General features: G+C 31.1%; 2 protein-coding genes across 12 annotated transcripts in view; both read left to right on the forward strand.

Moving 5' to 3' along the window:
• Positions 1-6,417: 6,417 nt before the first annotated feature.
• Positions 6,418-14,358, forward strand: LOC129914793 (uncharacterized). Its single transcript, XM_055994187.1, has 7 exons — positions 6,418-7,499; positions 7,569-7,864; positions 10,556-10,736; positions 10,898-11,015; positions 11,107-11,636; positions 11,784-11,901; positions 13,448-14,358. Exons 1-7 carry the CDS (start codon positions 6,589-6,591, stop codon positions 13,712-13,714), a joined length of 2,421 nt encoding a protein of 806 aa, XP_055850162.1. The 5' UTR covers positions 6,418-6,588; the 3' UTR covers positions 13,715-14,358.
• Positions 14,359-19,543: 5,185 nt separating this feature from the next.
• The window catches only part of LOC129913965 (putative thiamine transporter SLC35F3), a 29,504-nt gene continuing 26,138 nt past the window's right edge, over positions 19,544-22,909 (forward strand). For 8 of the 11 annotated variants that reach the window (XR_008772117.1, XR_008772118.1, XR_008772116.1 and 5 more), the window contains exon 1: positions 19,545-19,920. The gene's annotated coding sequence lies outside the window, so the exon portion shown is untranslated. Of the gene's footprint in view, positions 19,921-22,909 lie in introns of all 11 variants that reach the window. The other 3 variants (XR_008772119.1, XM_055992973.1, XM_055992976.1) reach the window with 2 other exon arrangements.

Here is a 22,909-nt window from a genome sequence, read left to right on the forward strand (position 1 = left end):
TATCATGCAAAAAAAAAGCGCCACCAAAAAAGTAAGCTAGCGAACGAACTAAAAAATATGTCAAATTTCAAACAGAAATGTATATCTCATCTTATTAATTCGATCTAAGCGCCCTCGCGACCACTCAGGTAACGAACAAACTAAAAAATTGCACTTCATGATAGTACTATAAATTTTATATACAAAGATCTAGTGCGTCTACGTCTGCGTGTAGAAGCAGACTGTATTTTAATTCCAAAAAACAACACCAAAATATACAAAACGAAAAAATCTTCCTTCCCTTGTTTTCGAACTCTATTTCTCCTTTGCTCTTATGGGCGTCTCGCGCTTTGAGTCTTGGTGTAGAAGCGGACTTAGTTTTAATTTTGGTATATTTTTCATTATACTTCTGATCGGTTTTTTATGCCTAATTGACACACACCCATAGTTTGATTATTGTTAAATAAAAATATCCCATCAACGCAGAAAAAAATGGGATTTTTTTTATATGGGACAGGATTTTTTTTTATTGATGAAGAACACTGGCTGAACAATTTTTTTATTCGGTTTTCAATTTCATTTTGGAAAAAGTGAAGAATTAACGAACAAAATGGAAGAAATATATCTGGCGGAATATAATACAGTAGAAAATATATTCATAATGGTTTTTTGTTAATAACAAAAGAGTTTGAAAGAAAAACTTTTCGCATTTTTCACTTTTCAAACAAAATTTTAAAACGTCAAACTTCAAATTCATAAGTGTGTGTAAAAATCGTTGTAAATCTGACTAAAAATGTGGAGTAAATCCGGGGTACTCCGTAGTACTAAAATTACTCCGGAGTCCGGAGTAATTTTTTTTTTACACTTTTGTGGCGTCAAAGAACACAAAACCTTCAAAAGTGCAAAAATAAGTACTAAAAGGGTACTCTTATTGCAGGGAAAGAAAACGACATTACAAAATCCTCAGTCGTAATTTTTTCGCAGCTTTTTTTGTACATATTACGTGTGTTTTTTGTTTATCTTTATAGATTTTGCACAAAAAAACGACATCGGGGATCCATGTAAATATTTGGCAGCACTGTATATACATCTTTTTTTTTCTAATTTTTCAACAAAACTTTGGTAATTTTATATTTATAAAAATAATTTTTGGAGTTGAACTCCAATGAAACCAACTAAATGAAACCAACTAAAAAACAAGGAAATTGTCTGCAATGATGAAGCTAATTTAATTTAATAAATAACTAACATTTTTTGCGTTAACTGAGTTTCAGGGTGTGAATGAATATAAATCATGGAAAATTTCATCATATATTTCTGAAATTCCAATTCACTATCATGGACCACCCTAACAGAACCAACTCCATTTTAATACGATCCAGGATCACGAGAGGATAGAAGAGTAGTTTAACCTCGCTTCAACACTTCATATAAACGTATTCTCTTATAAACTTTAAAACTGTTATACTGTTCTTAAAATAGGCATTTCCAACTAAATATACAGAATACAAGGTAATGGCCGGGTTCAACGCACCATCTGAACTTAAGTTCAAATTTTTTTTGACGTTGAACGCAAAAAATCATCTAATAAAAATAGTTCAAGTGATTGTAAGAAAAAAAGTAATTTATTAATATTTTCAGTGAGATCACTTCATTATTTGTAAAAATTATTTTGTTGGATTAATAAAATCCCTTTCTGCTATCACTTATGTATGTTTAATTTTGCTTTGGTCCCCGACTTCATTAAGTTTTTTTTTTATTTCCCCATTTATTTTCATAAGTAATCCATTTCTGCACATTTACATGCGGAGGAGGAACACAAAATTATATTAATTACATATGCATTGTAATATCATATCAACAAATAACAATAACACCGCAACAAATGTCCAAACACAAAAGAAATATAAATAAATCCATTTATAACTTGTATTAAAATCACAAAGTTCAATTTTGGCGTGTAGAACATTGAGTACGTTTACCAACTTCACTAACACAAACACACCCATCTGAATTTTCAGATAAAAATTTCCACCTGAAAATCGTAACTAAATGTCAAAAAAACGTAACTAAATGCCAACTAACTTTTTATGACATCTGACCAATCAGAGCCTCTCAAAATTCAAATCTTAAGTTCAGGTGGCCTGCGTTGAACGCGGGGAATATACTCAGATTTGCGGTATCGGTATCCTATTTCTTTCTGTTTTTGTAATATATTCAGATTTCCTTTCTCTTTCTGGTTTTTATGACGTCATTCAAATATTTTTTATAAGAAGTTTCCATAGATTAAACATAAGCCATGTTCCTTTGGGAGGTGGCAAAGTACTACTAGTAGTTTAGTAGCGATTTTCAATGGAACGCACTTTCAACAAATTCAATACAAATCGTATATAATCGGGGAGAAGAGAATGAGTAGATGGTAGCACTAGATTAACCAAAACATCTACTAGTAGTAAACTACCACCTCCAATGGAACAGTGCTATAATATGAAAGTTGCCGATCCTGGTAGTTGCTTGTCTATGGTTGTGTGTTGTATTTGTTGCTTTCCATAGATAAAACATTCAAGTGTGCTTGAATTTAATTGGGCTTTTAAGCCAAACCTCAGTGTCGAAGAAAAAATAAAAAAAAACGGAAAAAAAACTTTTGACATTTCAATTCTGAGGAAAAGTGCCGTGTATTATGCATGTACGCTTTTGTTTTCCTCAGAATTGCTTTGATTTGATTGGTTGGTTTTTTCTTGTACTTCTTTAATACACAGTTATGATAGAAAGGAAAAAGACAAAGACAGATTGCTTAAAAGCCCAATTTGTAAGTGGTAAGGCGGTGTTCACATTCGATTTATGATACGCGTGACTCTATCAAAATGGAGGGTGTATAATACCTTGTATTATACTTTGTAGGGAATTGAATGTAATTGGAGAAACTAAACAGTTATACTTTGTGGGGAATCGAACCTTATGAACCTTCTAATTCTGTTATAAACTATCAAACTGTTATCCAAAAAATTATGTGTGTCCACGCGATGGAAGTTATGAATTATGAAATCATGCTTCTCACTACCGATCTCTAGAATACACTGGATAGTGGATTCCATATAAAGGATGAAAGTTTTTTTTAGGCAAATCAAATGACAATAGGTAGGGCTGAACCGGAAATCTTGGCAGCACTGCATATTAAATGTTCCGAAGTCAGCAGACACAAAAAAAATTTAGAGTTGTCATATTTTTCGCTTTCGGGTTTTTCTTGTGTTTTCCTTACACCCCGCCTCCACAGGAGATATTTTTCTCTAACTCAATGTCTAATATCTACAACATAACAATTTTTTTTTTCTTGGCTGGGCAAATTTTGTTCGGACAATTCATTTCATATGCTTCGTTCGCCAGAGGATGATGTATGTTTTTTTGCGGACAAAATTTATTTTATATGGTCAATTTTGTATGAATACTTCTTTTTTTTAATTTTTTTAAATTTATACATGTACCCATTGCTTGGTGTGTTTTTTATTTGCCTTCCAAAAAATAAACAATTTATTTTTATAAAAATCAATTATAATACCTGTTAAATAAATTCAAAATAAATAAATAAATTCAAAAAGTATATACCGTTTCATGAAATCTAATTCATTTCAACATAAAACATGCAAAAATTCGCAAAACAAACAAATATATTTTGTCGTCCGCTACTACGGAGACAACCTTCTTCATGATAGGACAAAAAATAATGAAAAAACTGCAGTTCCAAAAGAAAAAAAACACATCTGTCAAATTCAATGTTAGACAATCGTGTTCAGACAAAATCGAAGACACGGTTGTCTAACATTGAATCATAACAAGAAATGGCGAGCCTCCACAAGACATTTCTTGTTAAGACACGTCAACATGACAAAAATTATCTCCTGTGGAGGCGGCCTGTTATATGCATTACAAAGGATACAAAAATGTATGCTAACAAAACTAGTTAAATACATTTTGTCATTTCAAACGTCAGTTTTCACGTTTGTAAACAAATTCTAAACAATTTATGAAAAAATTAGTTTGGTAAAACAGATTTAAAACTGTTCAAAAAGTTAAGCCCAGAGAAATCTCTGGGCTAAACAACTAAGCCCACGGGGATAAGTTGTTGTTGTATTTAACATGTAAATTGCTTAGCCCCGACTGCGGTTTTTTGTCCAGGTAAGCCCGGTGGCAATTAAAAGCACACCTATTGTAGTTAAGGCTTTAGGGGAGGTGAAAACGTAGTATTAGATTAAACATACGTATGATTATATGGTACTTTTCGTCCATAGCACAGTTTCAAATAGATTCAAAATTTTTGTTATGAACCAGTGTATTATAAGCTGCATTCCTTTGGAAATATTTATCTACTTTTTAGTACTTAAAGCTGCTTTGAACTACTTTTTCAGTATAGCAAAGTAGATCAAAGTAGTTTTAAGTACTAAAAAGTAGACAAATATTTCCAAAGGAAAGCAGCTATAGAGATCAGTGAGTGAACCTCTTAACTCTGTTATAAACTATTGGACTGTTATAGGCACACCAACTGTTATAATGTTTTTCAAATGGAGTATAAAACACTGGATAGTGTATATTCATACACACTTTTTGAATCAATTTGAAACTCTACTACCGGACGAAAAGTGCTACGTAATCCCCGAATGTAAAATCTTAGGCAAATTTTTTTTTTAAAGAAACTTCAAATAGGTATTTGCTCTGTTTTCTTTTTTACTAACTATGTTATTTGAATAAAATAATCATTTTTATCAAAAAAAAACAAAACCGACTTTCTTGGATCAAAACTGGGTTTTATGGTTTTCTCATAGGTTCTATAGCCTAGTACGCAGCTGAAGTTAAAAGAAATTTTCCATACAAAATTTCGTTAACGAAATCTTTAACGAAAAATTTCTTTTTTCTTTTCGTTTTTCAGTACGCAGCTCTAGCGAAAACTTGGAGAGTTTTCACTCATTAAATGACAAATTTTGTCACTTACTTTTAACTGTCCTGTGCATTTTTCTTGACTCCAAGAGCAGTGTTGAAGATTTTTACACTTTAAATTCATTTTTTTCTTGTTTTAAAAATTATTTTCTGATGTTTTTCTTGAGTTTTAAATTAATTTGAAATTTTTTAATTTTGACTTCGACAGAATACTCGATGATATTTTTTCGTTAAGCCTAGTACATATTTGTGAAGCAAGTCGTGAAGTGAATTCATACAATTTTTGTTTGTTTTCAATTTTTGAAATTAATTTTTTTTTTCGAAAAATATATAGGGAGAGTAGATTCACGAGTGAAAGAGATTCCCGTACATTTTGCACGTGAACTACTTCACGTCGTGAAGCAAAACTCTCCATTTTTTTCACCACGAAAGTTCACAGGAAAGTTCACGGGTGACCAAAAAAAAATTTATGGATTCACTTCACGACTTGCTTCATCAAGTATGTATTAGGCTTTAGCATTTTCGTTGTCGACTTCCCTACTAACAATTTTGCTTCTATAATGCTTTACAGAAGCAACAATTGCATCTGTATAGCTTTATAGAACCAAAATTGTTTGTCGGGTTTGGAGACTTGAAAATGTTTCGTTCCGCTTCAGCTGCATACTAGGCTTATGCAGCGAAATTGAAATGGAACCACAGTCCCACACTGCAGGTACCAACTTTCATAAATATAAAAAATACAGACGAATCGAATACCTCTCCTTTTTGGAATTCGGTAAAAAAGGAAAGTTTATCATTTTCAATTTAAATCCATAACTACAATGACCTAAAAAGTGGGAAATTTACAAAAGTAAACATTTTTTATTTCTTTCTAGCTCTAGGTATTTGTTTTTGGAAAAAACTTCAAAAATTGTTTTTCAAACCAAAAAATATGCTTACTGCATCATTATTTTTAATTTTGTGGTCGGAAAAAATGTCACAAAATGAGTTTGAAAATTTTCACTTTTTGACTTTTTGCAAAAAGTGGCCGTTGTAGTTAAACCTTAATTAAAAAAAAAACTGTTATACTTCATAACAAAAGCGCTGTTCCATTGGAGGTGGTAGTTTACTCATGAGTAGATCTAGTACTACAATTAACACAATTAACAATGATCTTCTACTCGAGGAGATACGAATGTGTAGCTGTTGTACTAGATTTCTACTACCACCTCCAATGGAACAGGGCTAAAATTGAATCAACTTTAGCCTGGTACGCTGCTCGCGCTAAATTTTAGCTCCCATACAAATTATCGAAAATTTTTAGCCGAGATAAAATGGATCCCATACAAATTATCGATAACTTGTATGGGAATTTTATCTCAGCTAAAATTTAGCGCGAGCAGCGTACCAGGCTTTTCGAGATGATTGTGACGTCACAATAGAATTGTCAAAATTCATACCCGCATTTTCTATTTACCGTGAACTTGTAATCTATGTAATAATTTATCTATGTAATTTGACACCCAACTTTAATGACAAATCAAAGATGCCAAGAAATTCAATTACAAACAGGGCGTAGTTCGATCTAGTTTTGTATTTGCTGTATGGGGTTTTTTAATTTTTCTATTTATTTTCCTTTGTTAAAAAACACTTTATAAATATTTAAGTTTTTGGTTACAATTTAAGTTATTGGAGGAAACAATGTTTTCCACAATTCTTGGACGTTCTTATGTGTTGTTTCTCGTTCTGACAGTTGTGGGTGTGATAGCACAATACGAATGGCAATCAAGAGACGCCTTCGATGAGATAAAAATTAAATTTGACAAAGTATCTCCTGACAATTGTCCCATTCAACATGTCAGTGATATGTATTTGCCCGAAGATACAGTCTCGCACAAACCAGATATCAAAGATATCAATGTTAATCCGATATTCCCTAATCGAACGGCTATGTTGCATTTGCATAACATGGCAATGAGTCGTAGTTTCTTCTGGAGTTACATACTCCAGAGTCGATTCATTCGACCGGCTATTAATGATACCTATGATCCAGGAATGATGTATTATTTCTTATCAACTGTCGCTGATGTATCTGCGAATCCTTACATTAACGCTTCAGCTATTTACTTCTCACCAAATAGCTCTTATACATCTTCGTATCGTGGCTTCTTTAATAAGACTTTTCCACGTTTTGCTCCACGTGCATTCCGTTTGGATGATTTCAATGATCCAATTCATTTGCAAAAGATTTCCACAATGAACACTTTCGATGTTCGTGATTTGGGTGCATCGCCGCCAGATGCCATTTCGAAAGATTACACCTCTGAGTTGTATAAAATCAATGAATGGTATCGAACTTGGTTGCCAGATGATGTCGATAAGCGACATGATACCAAAACTACTTATAAAGTACAAATTCGTTATGCCAATAATACGAATGAGACTTATACGTTCCATGGACCTCCGGCAGCTGATGAAACTCCGGGTCCAGTTAAATGGACAAGGCCGTACTTTGATTGTGGACGTTCGAATAAGTGGTTGGTATCGGCAGTTGTTCCTATTGCTGATATCTATCCTAGACACACACAGTTTAGACATATTGAATATCCAAAGTAAGTTGTTTTTTTTTTTTTTTTTTTGCATTCCTTAATCACTTCTAACTTAACTGTTTTTCTTTTTAGATACACAGCAATAGCTGTATTAGAAATGGATTTTGAAAGGATCGATATAAATCAGTGTCCAAAAGGTGGTGGAAATGATAAACCGAATCATTTTGCCGATACGGCGCGTTGTAAAAAGGCTACCACAGAATGTGAGCCATTGCATGGGTGGGGCTTTAGAAGAGGTGGATATCAATGTCGATGTACGCCTGGCAATCGACTGCCGAATAATGTAAGACGACCCTATCTGGGGGAAATAATTGAACGGGCTTCTGCTGAACAGTATTACAATGGTTACAATTGTATGCCAATTGGATGTGAGTAGATTGGATTTTTAGATTAAGATTTTATTCTTTACAAAAAAAATTAGTATTATTATTGCATTATGAATTCCTAATCTTTAAAGCATGGCTATAAAATTTTTAATAGATGTGTATAAATACAAGCTTCATAAACCATGCAAAAGAATGATATAAGTTAAATTTCACTTGCGCGTAAAATAAATTCTTGATCCTAATACTTAAAAGAAAGTTATTTCTGTAGGCTGCCGTTAGTTTCGATTTTATATAATTGATTTTTTAATTGATACATATTTTATATTCATAAAGTTAGTACCTACTCAAATTGGTACCAAGTAATTTCTTCATAGAAGTACCTACTAGACGTAGGAATTTCACATTAGAACCAAATATGAGTTAGAACTCGGTATTAGTAAGGACCTCAAAATCAAGAGTCTACTGGCATTAAAACTTGAATCAAAGCAATGATTTTCCTTCATTTCAAGAGATATTGCAGATTATTTAATTACTTGGGTGCTATTTCGCTTGATATGTTCATTTTTGTTTGTTTTTTTTTAATTGACCAAAAACACAAAAATTTGGGCTGAGAGCCGCAGCAGATTTTGGGTGTGAGTGATAGGAAGAAATTATAAGTAGTATTTTTGGAAAATTCTAAACTATGTCTAGTGTCTTGCAGTTCATATTGGGGCTTTTGGAGATTAAACTTAAAAAACGATTAAGATGCTAAATTAATAATAGAGATCTTCCCTTCGCGATACTTTAAAATTGAATTCTGACGCTTTTTTTTCCTTCTAATCATAAAATGCACTCAAAAACTTTAACTTTTAGTGCATATAGGGGGCGGAAAAATTCAAAATCAGTCTTTCTGTAGAGAAACAAGGATAATATATCATTGTTACCAACATTTTTTGTTGATATTATAATAATTATTTAATAAGCTTCAGTGATATTGTATTTTGACTCTTAGAAATTGCAAGAATTGCACATCTCGTACAATTTAAAGACTTTTCCCGACATACATCATTCAACTTTCAGCAAAAAGTGTGTTTGCAATATCACTTTGCTTTATGGACAGTGCTGAGAACGAGTGTTTCTTCCGTACGACTTCCTCGACCTCGCCTACAAATCACAATAAAAAATGCGATTCGCATTGTAGTAAAAAAAGACATACAGCCCTATTATTCGATTCACTTGAATCGAAAGACTTCCTTCCTTTATCACGTAAAACTGGCTTTGAAAAATTTTTAACTTTTAAAAGCAAAGTGTTGTTTCCTTCTGTTTTAGCAATTCTAAAGAAATAAAATTTTAACTTTCACGTGAATCGAACAGCAGAATAGGGCCAATAATCACCCGGTCTCGGGAATGCGTTTTTAAAATAAATTAATGTATGTACATTTGTACAAACGACTGAACGGAAACTTTTGTTAACTTAATATGACTGCTGCTTTAATGTCAACGACTGAATCATGCTTGTATAGTTTACCAAAGGTACTTGAATGACACCCTCATCGTTGTTGGTGGCCTCATTCTCAGAATTGTCGCATTTAATAGATCATACAGAGTTTAAAAATTTTTCTTCATTCTTGACTGTGAACTTTACAAAAATCATCGAATTTGTTTTTCTTTCCGGCTTTTTTTTTAGTTAACGTCGAAAAAAAATTTTTCTTATGCTCAAGTATTTACATCAAGATTTTTAAGTTGCTTTGGGTTGCTTCACATTTAGAGCAGCTGAAGTGGCCAAACGCAGGAACAAATGTTCACTTGAGAAGAACCTTGATTTGAGTAATTACCGCTCTAATGTTTATATCCCGTTTAAAAAGTCACTCAGCAATTATTATTATTATTATAAAATATTTTTGAAGTATCGTTGAAAATATTGTACTAAGATGATGAAACTTTGTTTTGCCATATATAAATCTTTTCCAGCAGGAACAATAGAAAAAAAATTGTTCCTGATATTTTGAAAATAAGTCTGAAGATTTTGATAGAAAACGTATTACATATTATTGTCAGACTTTGAGGAACAAAACTCCATTTTCCTTTTTTTTGTCATTTTGGATTAACCTAAAACCATATGAAATATAATTTAAACTCGGCTTAATTTTGTAAAGACTTTAGTGTGAGAGCTAGAATTTAGTTCGATCTGCATACTAGGCTTTATAAATAAAAGCAATCCTTTGTTGTTGTTTTCAGTGCTACATGTTTAATAAACTGCAGACACAGTTATCATTTAAACACTCTTACTATATGAGATAGTCGCTTTCATTATACATATAACATTTACAACAAACTAACATGCATTGATAATTTTTTTTATATGATGTAAAATCTGTGTGAAAGGTCGGCAGAATGTTGACTCATAAAAATGAACTAATTAACTCTTGAACTTCGAGATTAATCAATAGTACCTACCTAATTTACTAAATTTCTGCAATCTCATGATGACTTGTAAAATTTGTGTTTGTAAACCTAGGAATTCAAATGCATTGATTGTACATCAAAATATATATGTAAACAAAAAGTTATTTAAGACTCTTAATTTGAAGTAAAATGATTGGTTCGGTTGGTGATTTAATAGGTCGACAGAATCAGTATGTTGACTCAAAAAAAAAAGAAGAACTGATAACCTCTTCAGCTTTAAGATTAATCAATAATTAATTTCTGCAATCTCATGATGACTTGTAATAATAATTGCTTTTGTTTACTAAGGGATTCAAAAGTTACCAATACGTTTGGATCGTTCACCTTACCATGTCAGGGAGAAATACATGGACCAACACGAGGAATATAGGAACTATTCGACTATGGCTAATGCAATGCATGCAGAAAAATTCAACATTCATCAAGTGCTTAAGTTTATTGGAAGTGTGAATCACGTGACTTGTAAAAAGTAAGTAAACTTCGTGCATTTTATTTATTTTTGAATAAATTGACTGAGATTTTAAAATATATTATTATTAATTTATAATTATTATAATCAAACCAATTTTTGAAGGTTTTGAATGAACAACATTTTTTTAAATTATTTTTTTTTCTAATTTTTAAATGTAGTTTTCATCCTCAAGATTTAATACTACGTGGTGATGTAAGTTTTGGAGCTAAGCAACAATTTGAAAACGAGGCTAAGATGGCAGTCCGTTTGGCCAATTTCATCAGTGCTTTTCTTCAGGTAATTACCAAATTAATCAGTAACAAAACAAAAGTTAATGAAGCTGGCATGGTTTTTCTACTTCACCAATTCAATTTATACTTGCTTTCAGGTATCTGATCCAAACGAAGTTTATTCAGGAAAGCGTGTAGCTGATAAGCCTCTTACAGAAGATCAAATGTTTGGTGAAACCTTAGCTATTGTGTTGGGCGACTCAAAAGTTTGGTCAGCCGCAACCTACTGGGAGCGCAATAAATTTACAAATCGTACATATTTTGCACCGTTTGCATACAAAAGTCAATTGAATACACGTGATTTTATGGTGGACGATGTTGCACGTTTAAACAAAACTGATGAACTTTATACCGAAAAAAAATCCTTTAAATTCTTAAAACAACGCTGGTCGACAAATTTCGATGATCTAGAAACGTTCTATATGAAAATGAAGATTCGTCACAATGAAACTGGTGAATATTTGCAACAATATGAACACTATCCAAATTTCTATCGTGCGGCCAACTTAAAACATGGTTACTGGGGTCAGCCGTATTTCGATTGTGATGGTCCTGTTAAACTATGGTTGATAACATATGCGGTGCCATTCTTTGGATGGGACAGTTTGAAAGTAAAATTGGAGTTCAAGTAAGTATTATTTTTTATCATGATAAAAACTATTTGACGAAAAGGACGAATGCAAAACTAAATTGCAATTTTGAAACATTAGAATGCTGCAGCGTAATGCAATGCATTAAAATTACTTTTGAACTTAAATATTTTTTTTCTTTCCAGGGGAGTCGTTGCTGTATCCATGGATATGCTTCAATTGGATATTAATCAATGTCCAGACTGGTATTATGAACCAAACGCTTTTAAAAACACTGACAAATGTGACAGACAATCTTCTTATGTGAGTGACTGATTTAATATTGTGAATTTTCGAAGTAGTTTTATTAGCTACATAAGTGAAAGTTTCAACAATAATTATTGTAAAACCCATTTGCTTAAACAGAACTCGTATTAGCTGATTCTCGATCTCGCGGGGATCATGTCTCTGCTTCACAGTAGTGTCCGCCTGTGAGGTACATCTCAGTAGAGCTCTGCTCTACTGCTCTTACACTAAACAAAGAACAGTTGCGATTGCTCTTCAATATCGCTGCTCACTGCTAAGACCCTAGCATTACAAAAGCCCAACCCAATCCAATTTGCTGTATTTTATTTTTCTTATACGATGAACATGACGCGCTCAAGTCAAGAGAAGGAACAATAAAAATGTTCTATGCTCTTTAAAATTTCACTGCTTTTACAAGTATAACTGCTCTTTGTAACTTCTCTGCTCTTTTTCAGAAAATAACGAAGAAAAAAATAACAAAAATAATAAAAAATTATTAAAATTATTTTTATTTTAAGTGGAGCGATTGAATATAATTCAATTTATAAGTTCAAGTGACCTTAACTCCAAAAATGTATAAAGCGTTTCGCCCAGGTACGACAGTGGGCTCATCAGTTAGATCTGTCGTACCCTTACATTTTTGGAGTTGAGGTCACTTGAACTTATAAATTGAATTTTTCAGAAAATGTTCTCGGCTCTTTAACATTTCTTTCTGTTCTTCACTTTTAATAAAAATGAAAAAAAGCAAAGTTGTAGATTAAAGTTTACTATGATGATGACGAGTTATTTCTTATTAAAATATCGAAAATGGTCAATTTCCTTTTTATATTTATTTTGCATTCCATATTTTCAATCATATTCCGAATCAGAAAGAATTTAAAGTGTTACTTGCGACTTAACTGCTATTTAAATAAAGATTTTATATGCTGCATTCACTGCTCTTTAAAAATAGCTCTTTAGCACGACCTATGCATCTCAGTATGGTTAGTAAAATTTTGTTTGATATGAGATTGTTTAAGATGTTGGAAAAAATTTAATGATTAACAGTAATTTTGAATTATGGAATGCATGATTTCGAAAATAAGTTGATAGCAAATATCTTGAACTTATTTTCGAAAAGAAGAGCAACAAATTACCGTTTGTATAATATGTACACTGGGGTCCTCCAAAAATATTGTTTTTTTTTTTCAACTCTTAACCCCCAAAAAGTTTAGTGATTGACAAGAAAAGAGCCCTCCTGAAAACAAATAAGTGCCGTAGGGTTTAAAATGTATAAGTTAAGAAAACAAATTTCTCAAATAAAAAACCTTTGTTTATCCTTAGCAATCATTTGTTGTTGTATCCCGTGCAAAAGTACTGAGTTACCAATAAAACGCGGCTTATACTGGGATGAACCTATTTGAATATCAACATGTTTAGTGTAATAATTGCGTATTATCATTTTAAGTATATGATTTTTTTTTATCACCAAATGGGTTTACAAAAATTACAATTTAAAACAAATTTAAAATGCAAATGTTTGAATTTTTAAGGAAGTTATTATAATGAAAAATTAAACTTGCAGTGTGTTCCAATACTTGGTCGAGGCTATACACCAGGAGGTTACAAATGTGAATGTCTGCAAGGTTACGAGTATCCATTTGAAGACTTAGTCACATACTACGATGGTCAACTGGTCGAAGGTGAATTTGAAAATATTGTTGCAGACATTCCGAATCGATACGATATGTTCAAGTGTCGTCTTGCTGGTGCGTCTACAATTCATGCAGCTGCATCTTTAATTATTTCTCTAGTTGGAACCGTATTATTTCTTCTATATAAATTAAGATAAAACTTTTTACTTAAAAATACGAAAATCGAATGTTTTGCGCAGTAAGCTCGAAGTACCATAAAAATCTCTTTATCCGTCCAAAAGATACCAGAAATAAGACAAAATATCTGTCCAAAAGATACTTCAAACTAAACAAAAATGCATATCAAATTAAGATTCAAAATAAGTTTTTAAGTAATGTGCTGTTAGACAGTAGCATTTTGTAACAATTTGCATTTCTTGACGTGACGTTTCAATGTAGATCCGTCAAATGGTTTATGTTAAAATAATATTGTTAGAATTATGATGTTCTCTGGTGTCTTAAAATATAATATTAGTGCCTTCTCAGGTTAAGTAAGTTTTTTACCTTCCACAGTAGAAAAAAACAACCAAAAGTAAATTTGTATTGAATTTCGTTTACCTGTTTTTTCCTGTATCATGATAGAATCTTTTTTAAAAATGAATCGTCCATAGGTTTTAAGTCTATATGTATTTGTATTAAATTCAATTTTTATTATTAACCATAAAATTTCTTTTAAATATTAAAATGTATGAATTTTAATGATTTTATACAAACGATTGTTGTTTTAGAGTAGATAAATATTATGAAAATTTTTATACAAAATTTATAATACAACATTTTAATAAAAAAAATCACAAATATATTTTTTTTTATTTTTGTTACTTTGGACGTAGGTGCTGTAAGAACACCGGGTGGTATTATTGCGATTATTTGTTTCAAATTTTTGAAATAAATTCGAGCGAAATAATGTAATTTTCAAAATTTGATTTTAAAACGAGATCCCTTATTTTTTGAAAGATTTTTATAAAATTTTCAGTTGCAATTATTGAAAAAAATTGCATGCTTTCTCATTGTTTGCAAATAAATATTTCCCAAGGACGTTCGACCTACATCTCCTTTTTTAAATAGGAATTTTTTGTGGAGTTTTGACACATTTGGGTGATGGGTTTAAAAAAAATCGATTTGGAACTTAAAACCCACCCAAGTTGGCAATAGTCCTTTATGGTCCGACACCGGTTGTCTTACCGTATGCTACAGTAATGCCCGCATTGCGATCAAATCGATAAATGTACCCTTAATTATGAAAGTGGTCTAAGTCACTCCTGAAAATGGCCTCAAATCTAGCCTTAAAATAATTATTATTTAAGGGGCAAAGTTTATTTGAAAGCGAAATTGCAGTAAATAAACTTCTTTATTGCTCCTCTAGTGATTTCATAAAAGAAATATAATTAAATCGTTATAAGAAAATTATTATGTAAGTTTTTCTTTAAACAATGCAAAAAGTGACTCAGTCCACTTTCATAATCATGGGCACAAATATCTCTTTTGGTAATGTGTATCTTTTTTGACAAGGATATTTTTTATTGTGAATTATGAACTGGATTAAGGGCCGGTTTGTTCACACTCGATTATCTTTTAATCAAGGAATTTTGTATGGAATAATCCTTGATTAAAAGATAATCGACTGTGAACAAACTAGGGCTTAGTCGATAGCAAAATTGTAAACAAAAAAGATCGAACGATAAAATAAAATAAATTGCACGACTGGGGTCGCACGTACTTGCTCTTATGCTTAAAGTAACTATAATGTTAAAGCTTTTTATTCAAGAAATTTAAAATTCGATATTTTGAAGAAATTTCATAAGTAGTATAAAAAAATTAAATCTGTTTTTATAATTAATAAAACTCCGTTTTAAAATATCTTAAAAAAAAAAACAAATATGCCATTTTATTTCTCGTATAAAAAGGTATTTTTAGAAAAAAAATTTTGAAAATTGTAGGAGCCGTTTTTTAAAAAAATAATTTTTTATATATAAATTTTTTTTACCATTTTTCAAAAAAAAAGTTGGTATGCCATTTTGAAGAAATAATTAATTTACACATAAAAACTAAATTTCAAAATTTTTCATTGATCCGTTTTCAAAAAATTGATTTTTCAAAAAAAAATTTTGAAATATTTTTTAAAAAACCAAAAATGCGTTTTTTGAAAATTTTCTAAAATTTTAATATTATCTTTACTTACACACTTTTGTATAAAAATTTTCATTTAAATCGGGTTAATTTTGTACGAGATATTCAGAAACGAAAAAAACCGTTCTATGACAGGTACCGTTAATAACGGTACAAAAAATATTTTTTTTATTTAAAAAGTTGGCCCTTATGTGTAGTATTACACACAAAAATTTTAATCGAAATCGTTAGAGCCGGTTTTGAAAAAAATTAACTTTTCTATTTCCGTTATATGGCAGGTACCGTTAGTTTTGGTCATAAAAAAAAAATTTCAATTTCCCCTCTAGGGAATCACCAAAAACTGCTAACTACCAAGTTTGAAGAAAATCACTTCACTCGTTTAGGCTGCAGCTCCAGATAGAGACAGACGGACAGACAGACAGACAGACAGACAGACAGACAGACAGACAGACAGACAGACAGAATTGCCGGACCCACTTTTTTGGCATTCTCCATCATCGTAATGTCATGTAAAATTGTTATCTCGAGTTCGATTTTTTTTACGAATCCTAAACTTGCCCTATAGTACCTATATCGCAAGTAAAAATATAGTTTAATTCACTATACAGATCCACAATGGCAAAATTAATTTTCGATGATTGACTTTCGATCAATCAATAGACAAACAGCACCCGCAATAAGGGCGTTAATATTCAAAAATAAATTTTATTTCCAAAGCAGATCGAGAAGATGAGTTTACAAAATACAAAAAATGCTTCGGAAAATGTTAAAAATGCGCAGAATTTTGCAAAACATAATTATGAAAAGCAGAATTTCGAAAATTTTGGTTCCGGCAGAATTCTGACCCCAACCCGTCTAGGAAACCGTGACAGAAGGCCCGGATATAAAAACCCGAATTTTATCGGAAAACTTTAAATGAAACAATAAGTTATTTTGAGAATAGCAGATGGCTGATTCTCAAAGATAAAACGAAGGTGAGTAAAAAATTAGGTAACGATGTAAAATTAAAACAAAAGTTAAATCAACAAATTCTTTGTGCCAAAATTACACAAAGCAAAACCATTTTGGGAAAGATTCCGAAAGACAACGGAAAAACTCAAACGGTCGCAAATCGTAGGGCAAAAACAATAAATCGGAACGAAGACCTAAACGGTACGGTACGGCCCTGTAGAACGAAATTTGTAATTAAAAATTTTTAAATAATTTAGTAACATACTACTTATTTTGCTACAAATTAATCCAATCTCCCGGAAACCGGAATGTAGGCAAACAAGTTTCCTTAGTTAAAACTAATACCTACTTTGAAGGAAAATATTTCTACTAAATATAGCAGTCGTAGACCTTCGCACATATAATTATCTAAACTAAACCACCTCTTTTTACTTGCGATATAGGTACTATATATCAAGTTATGTATTCGTACAAAAAAAAAAAGTTGAGATAACATTTCTCCATAACATTACGATGGTAGAGAATGCCAAAAAAGTGGGTCCCGGAAGTCCGTCTGTCTGTCTGTCTGTCTGTCTGTCTGTCTGTCTGTCTGTCTGTCTGTCTGTCTGTCTGTCTGTCTGTCTGTCTGTCTGTCTGTCAGTCTGTCAGTCTGTCTGTCTGTCTGTATAAGGAGCTACAGCCTAAACGGATGGACCGATTAATGTCAAACTTGGTGTGTAGCGTTATTTGGCGACTCTCCAGAGGGATTTTTGGAATTAATTTTTTTGGACCAAAAATAACGGTACTTGTCATATACCGATTTTAGTAAAGTTGAAATTGCTCAAAAACGGCTCCAACGATTTTGTTTAAAAAATTCAAATGTTAGTTTTAAGACAAGGTCTATCTTCTAATGAAAAATTTTTTTTTTGAAAATCATTATTAACGGTACCTGCCATAGAACCGTTTTTTTTTAAATCCAATTATCTCCGAAAGTGCTTATTCTATTTCAACGAAACTTTTTGTGATGAAGAATTTATATAATTTAAATATAAGCCAAAAGCAAAATTTTGAAAAAAATACTTTTTGGATTTTTAAAAAAATTTTGAAAATTTTTTTTTGAAAAATCCAATTTTCGAAAACGGGACATTAAATTTTTTTGAAATTTTGTGTTTAGATGTTGATCAGTGATTTCTACAAAATGGCATACCAATTTTATTTTAAAACTTTTTTTCCAAGAAATTATTTATAAAAAATTAGTTTTTTAAAAAACGGCTCTAACGATTTTGAATTTTTTTTTTCTAAAAATGCATATTAGTATATCAGTCAAAACTGCATACTTGTTTTGGGGGGCAATTTGATTTCAGATTTTATATTATTTTAAAAAAAAAACGAATTTCTTTTTTTTTCCCTTCCATATATTTAGATTTTCCAAATTTCTATATAAAAAGTCTTTAAAATTTAAGCAACTTGAACTCTAAGAGCAAGTACGTGCGACCCCAGTCGTGCAATTTATTTACTAAATGGGCTATAACTTCTAAATTGTAGCAATTAACGAAAAAAAAGTACTGAACTTCAGCGTTACCATTTGCAGAAAAAAGTCGAAATAGATTTGAAGAAAAAATGGAAGTAGATTGAGAAAAATCAAAGTAGATTTCAAAATATCATTTTCTTTTATTTAGTCGTTAATTTGATTTTCCATATTCAAAAATACTCGCGTTATTTGCAAAAATAAAAATAACGTTTAAAAATGACAAAATGGCAGCTATATAAAAACAGGCGCAGTTGTTTAAGTATGGTTTTAGGTTGGTGTACTGACTAACCTATCAAATACCAAAATCAAAATTCAACTCGAATTTTTTTTCCCCAGAGCACCAAATAACGAAATCTAATAGCCCCTGTCTATAACTCTCTGCAGAATGAGATCCGTTGTTCGTATTAGAAAATGTATTGAGTACAAAATTTAGATAATTGAAATCTCAACCACTTCTTCACAAGAAATTTTTTTTTAAGAGGCAGAAAATTAGTTATGGCTAATAAAACAAAATTAACCCCTACGTTTTTAAGAAAATGCACTGTATTTTTTTAACAGCAGCAACTAGCGAAAAAAAGTACTTAACATTTCTTGTAGGAAATTTAATGTGCTACAATTTTGACATTATAACTTTATCTTCTAGAATCATAAAAACGCGAGTAATGTGCAAAAATCAAAATAACCGTTAAAAACAAATTGGCGGCTATATGACACTAGTTGGAGTTGAGCAAAATGTGGTTTTCGGCTCGTGTACTGAAGCTCTTTAAATATCAAAGTCAAAATTCGGCTCGGAATGTTTAACCCAGCAAGAGTAGATATATGTATATGCACTGTACTAGTACTTTTGTGAACAATCAATTACATTTGTATTTGCTACGTCGGGCGTTTGACCTACTGTCGAATTTTGGTCTCGTTGCCATCTATGTAGATTGGTGTAGATAAAATTTCCAAAATACTTTAAGAGAAAGACTCTGGCTGATGGTCAACATGGACCATCTTATAAACTCTTGAAGAATTTTGAAGCCGCAATGGTTTAAATGTTCCAGAAAATAAAGGCTAGAAACATGGAATGTAATTCTAGTAATTTTTACTAAAGTATTTTTTCAGTGTACGAAAAACTATTTTCAGTGCATTTCATTCATAAAAATTTAGCTAGTGGACAGGTTAAACACTTTTCTACCCTCAATAAACAAATATAAAAATCTTAACATGAATGAAAACTTTTCACCTATCAAAACAAAAAAAAAAAACACAACTTCACCATTTTATCCTCTTCAACCCCATTTCCTGGCACAGGCGTACTTTTAAAAAGTTTATAAAAGCTCAGTTAGAATTTCTCAAAGGCTTATACACCTAGGAAAAGTCAAATATAAAATAATTCATGAGCTAGTTTTCTTCACAAGCTCCAAAAAAACGCTCAGTAAACTTAATAGTTGTCCGTGTTTTGTTTACTCACTTGTTAAAAATAAATAATTTAAACTTATAGAAGTTTTTAATTTCAACTTATTTATTCGTTAAATAATAATACTATATTGCATGTTGGTATATAAATTCCAATGAAACAGATCTCAATTAACTTACGCGATGTTCAAATTGTGTGTATTTAATGTAATAATGGGAAAAAATTTTCCACCATTTGTTGGAAAAAGTAAAAAGTGTTTTTTCGAGTGAATGTATGATTAATATTTTTTAATACTTACAAAATAACATATACATCTTCAGATGCTTTACTAAAAAAAAAAAATAATACAATTTTAAGTGGAAAAAAATTTTGTAAGTCATCGAATTTCTTCTTTGTCGAAAACCCCTTTTTCAATATCAAGTTTTCCTTTTAGAGATTTTTTTATTTTATAAGAGAGAAGCCTTAGTTTGTACATTTAAATACAGGTAAGAAACAAATTTAAAGATGGAGGGGAAGGCCATTTATCAAGAAAAAAAACTATAACTATTATACCTACCATGGTGCTCCAAGAACTCGAGGGTCGAGGCACACAACAGTAGGTACTGTCACTTCTTGCATGTTTCGAATTTGAATAGAAAAGGACCAAGATAGGAACATTCTTTCAACACGGTCAATATACCTACACGTAAATAAATATATGTTTGTAGTATCATAAGAGAAACAGTATGGTCAGCCAGCCTCAAGAAATCAACCGCTTTTATACAATTCTCGTGACCTCTCCCATTAACATCATGCGTATGGTAACATAAATAAGAAAGAACCTGAAAACTGTATCAGGCGAACTTCACACCCAGGGCCACACGAGTTAAAATGTTATTTTCTTTTTCAACCCTAAAATTAGTTGTATCGTTGTATAGTTAGAATTTCCATGTTAATGCATTTTCTTAGCAGGAAAACTAATTAGGTCTGTTTCTTAACTTTTTTGATAAAATTTAGGAAACAGTTGGGAGGAGCTTTTTGTTTTGTCATTATATCCGTTTTTTTTTTTTTTTTGTAACTCAGTATTTAGCTGAGTAATCATGTTGTATTGTAAACAACAACAAATGGTTACATTTATTTATTTTTTATTAATAATCCTTTATTGTTAAAGGGTTAAAAAATTTATAAGTTTAGAAAACATTTGCTCTGTACACCACAACAAAAATAAATACTTTTGTTTACCAATCATTTGTTAATTGTTGTTGTTATCTATGCCAGATTTTATTGAGCTAAGTATACTGAGTTACCAAAAAAACACAGCTTATAACTCTTTCCCACAAATGAAAACTAAAAGAAGCATTTGGGATGATTTGACTAGATGTCTAATTTGACTATAGTTATAGAAATATCCAATTCTAAAATATGGTTGCTTTCTGAATCAGCGAATCTATTTAACACTCCTGTTCAAAATGGACGCACACCTCTTTACTTTTGTAGCTAGGGACCTAATTTTTGTTTTTTGTTTTTTTTTTTAGAATAAAAAAGAAATAAGTTAGAAACTTTCCAATAATTTTATTCAATACTTCATATGACAACTTGAAGTCGTCCGTTCATTCCACGAATCAAGTTTTTAATGTCTTGTTGTAAAATGTTCTCCGACTCTTCTTGCATTTTTCAGCTGATCAAAATTGCTTGGAGGTAGATTTCGGTCCCAAACTCTATTCAGAATATCCCAGGCATGTTCTGTTGAATTTAAGTCTGTATACCAACTTGATAAAGATATTCTGAAATTACTCTAGCACTTTTAGCTCGTACATTATAATAGTGCGTCATAATAAACTGTGAACCAATTCTAGGGCTGATTGGCCCCTCGTGCTGTTCGAGGATATGAGTCAAGTGTCCATGGGACTTCTTAACGTAGGTCTAAGAAAGCTCACTAGCTCCGTACGTGTTATGTAAAGAAAGTTCTACCCTAGAAAAACTTATGAATAACCACTAAAAGGTTCACGAGTACTTTAGCAAATCTCTCACCAAATCTTCATTCATTCCTTTTTAGTAGAAGAAATAGGGTGTGCGTTAAATTTGAGCAGGAGTGTATAATCTTAAGAAAATTACACGGTGTAACACTCAAAATATACGCGGGCGGAGACCTATCAGGTTTTGTAGAGCTAGTCGCACTGAATACGAAACGGTATTTGAAAATCCCCTAACACCCCCAAAATCTGGAGTTACGGGCAAAAAACGGTTTTTTGGACCTTCACCCATTGAAAAAATTCTAGCTTCGACAATTTTGTACCCATTTTCGATTTTTTTACAGTTTCTGATAGAAGATAAATATACCTTTATAACAATGTGTAAAACATGTAACTCGGTTAAACCACTTAGAATTTATAAGATGTCAAAGTTCAAAAATTCAATTTTTTTTGTCATTTGCCCAACTTCGGCATCAATTTAAAGTATATGTTTTCAAAACAACATGCTATTTAAAAAATATATTCTAAAACTATATCTATTTTCCAATCGATCAAGGTATTTTTTATGAAAATCACTTCAAAATTGGCTTAGAAAAAAAAATTTTTCGATTTCAACCCAGATACAGAAATTGGAACTTTTAGGTATAGAACAAAAATGTTGTTTCGGCACGTAGTAGGATAAGTTGGGCGCCAGGATTTGATGAAGGGTTTTTGTAGAAGAGCTCAATACAAACATTTTTTTTCTTTGGAAGGGGGGTCTATCTCCCCCCGTTTAGGTGGGAGGGGCATTTTTCTAAAAAAAAATTATCAAAATAAAAAAAAAATATTAAAAAACAACGGCAGCACTTACATTAATAAATGATACCATTTCCAAAAGGTAAAATTGTGCATTTGATTCTAATTTTTAAATCAATATAATATTCCCAATAGTTTTTGAAATAATCGATTTCAAAGTTAAAAATAGGGGAAAAAATTTTTTTTAAAACTCATTTTATACTATTTTTGGCCAGACTGTGAATTTTAGTAAATAAATTACTTAAACAGAAAACTGCATCAATTGATTCCTTATCGAACCGTGAAAACTATGTGTTTCTATGTCTTCTAGTTTTTGGGAAAATTGAAAAATTATTTTATCAGATTTTTCTTTTTTCAAAATATTTTTTGTTTTTATTTGTTTTTATTTTTCAATTTTCTCAAAAACTAGAAGACATAGAAACATATAGTTTTCACGGTTCGATAAGGAATCAATTGATGCAGTTTTCTGTTTAAGTAATTTATTTACTAAAATTCACAGTCTGGCCAAAAATAGTATAAAATGAGTTTTAAAAAAAATTTTTTCCCCTATTTTTAACTTTGAAATCGATTATTTCAAAAACTATTGGGAATATTATATTGATTTAAAAATTAG

Source organism: Episyrphus balteatus, chromosome 3 (assembly GCF_945859705.1).
Source record: "Episyrphus balteatus chromosome 3, idEpiBalt1.1, whole genome shotgun sequence".
Taxonomy (NCBI): Eukaryota; Metazoa; Arthropoda; class Insecta; order Diptera; family Syrphidae; genus Episyrphus; species Episyrphus balteatus.

Bases quoted from the DNA above. Each gene is read 5' to 3' on its own strand.
- LOC129914793 (XM_055994187.1), top strand. From the start codon at position 6,589: ATGTTTTCCACAATTCTTGGACGTTCTTATGTGTTGTTTCTCGTTCTG. The intron at 10,737-10,897 runs GTAAGTAAACTT...TTTTAAATGTAG, and splicing joins AATCACGTGACTTGTAAAAA to TTTTCATCCTCAAGATTTAA. The intron at 11,902-13,447 runs GTGAGTGACTGA...TTAAACTTGCAG, and splicing joins GTGACAGACAATCTTCTTAT to TGTGTTCCAATACTTGGTCG.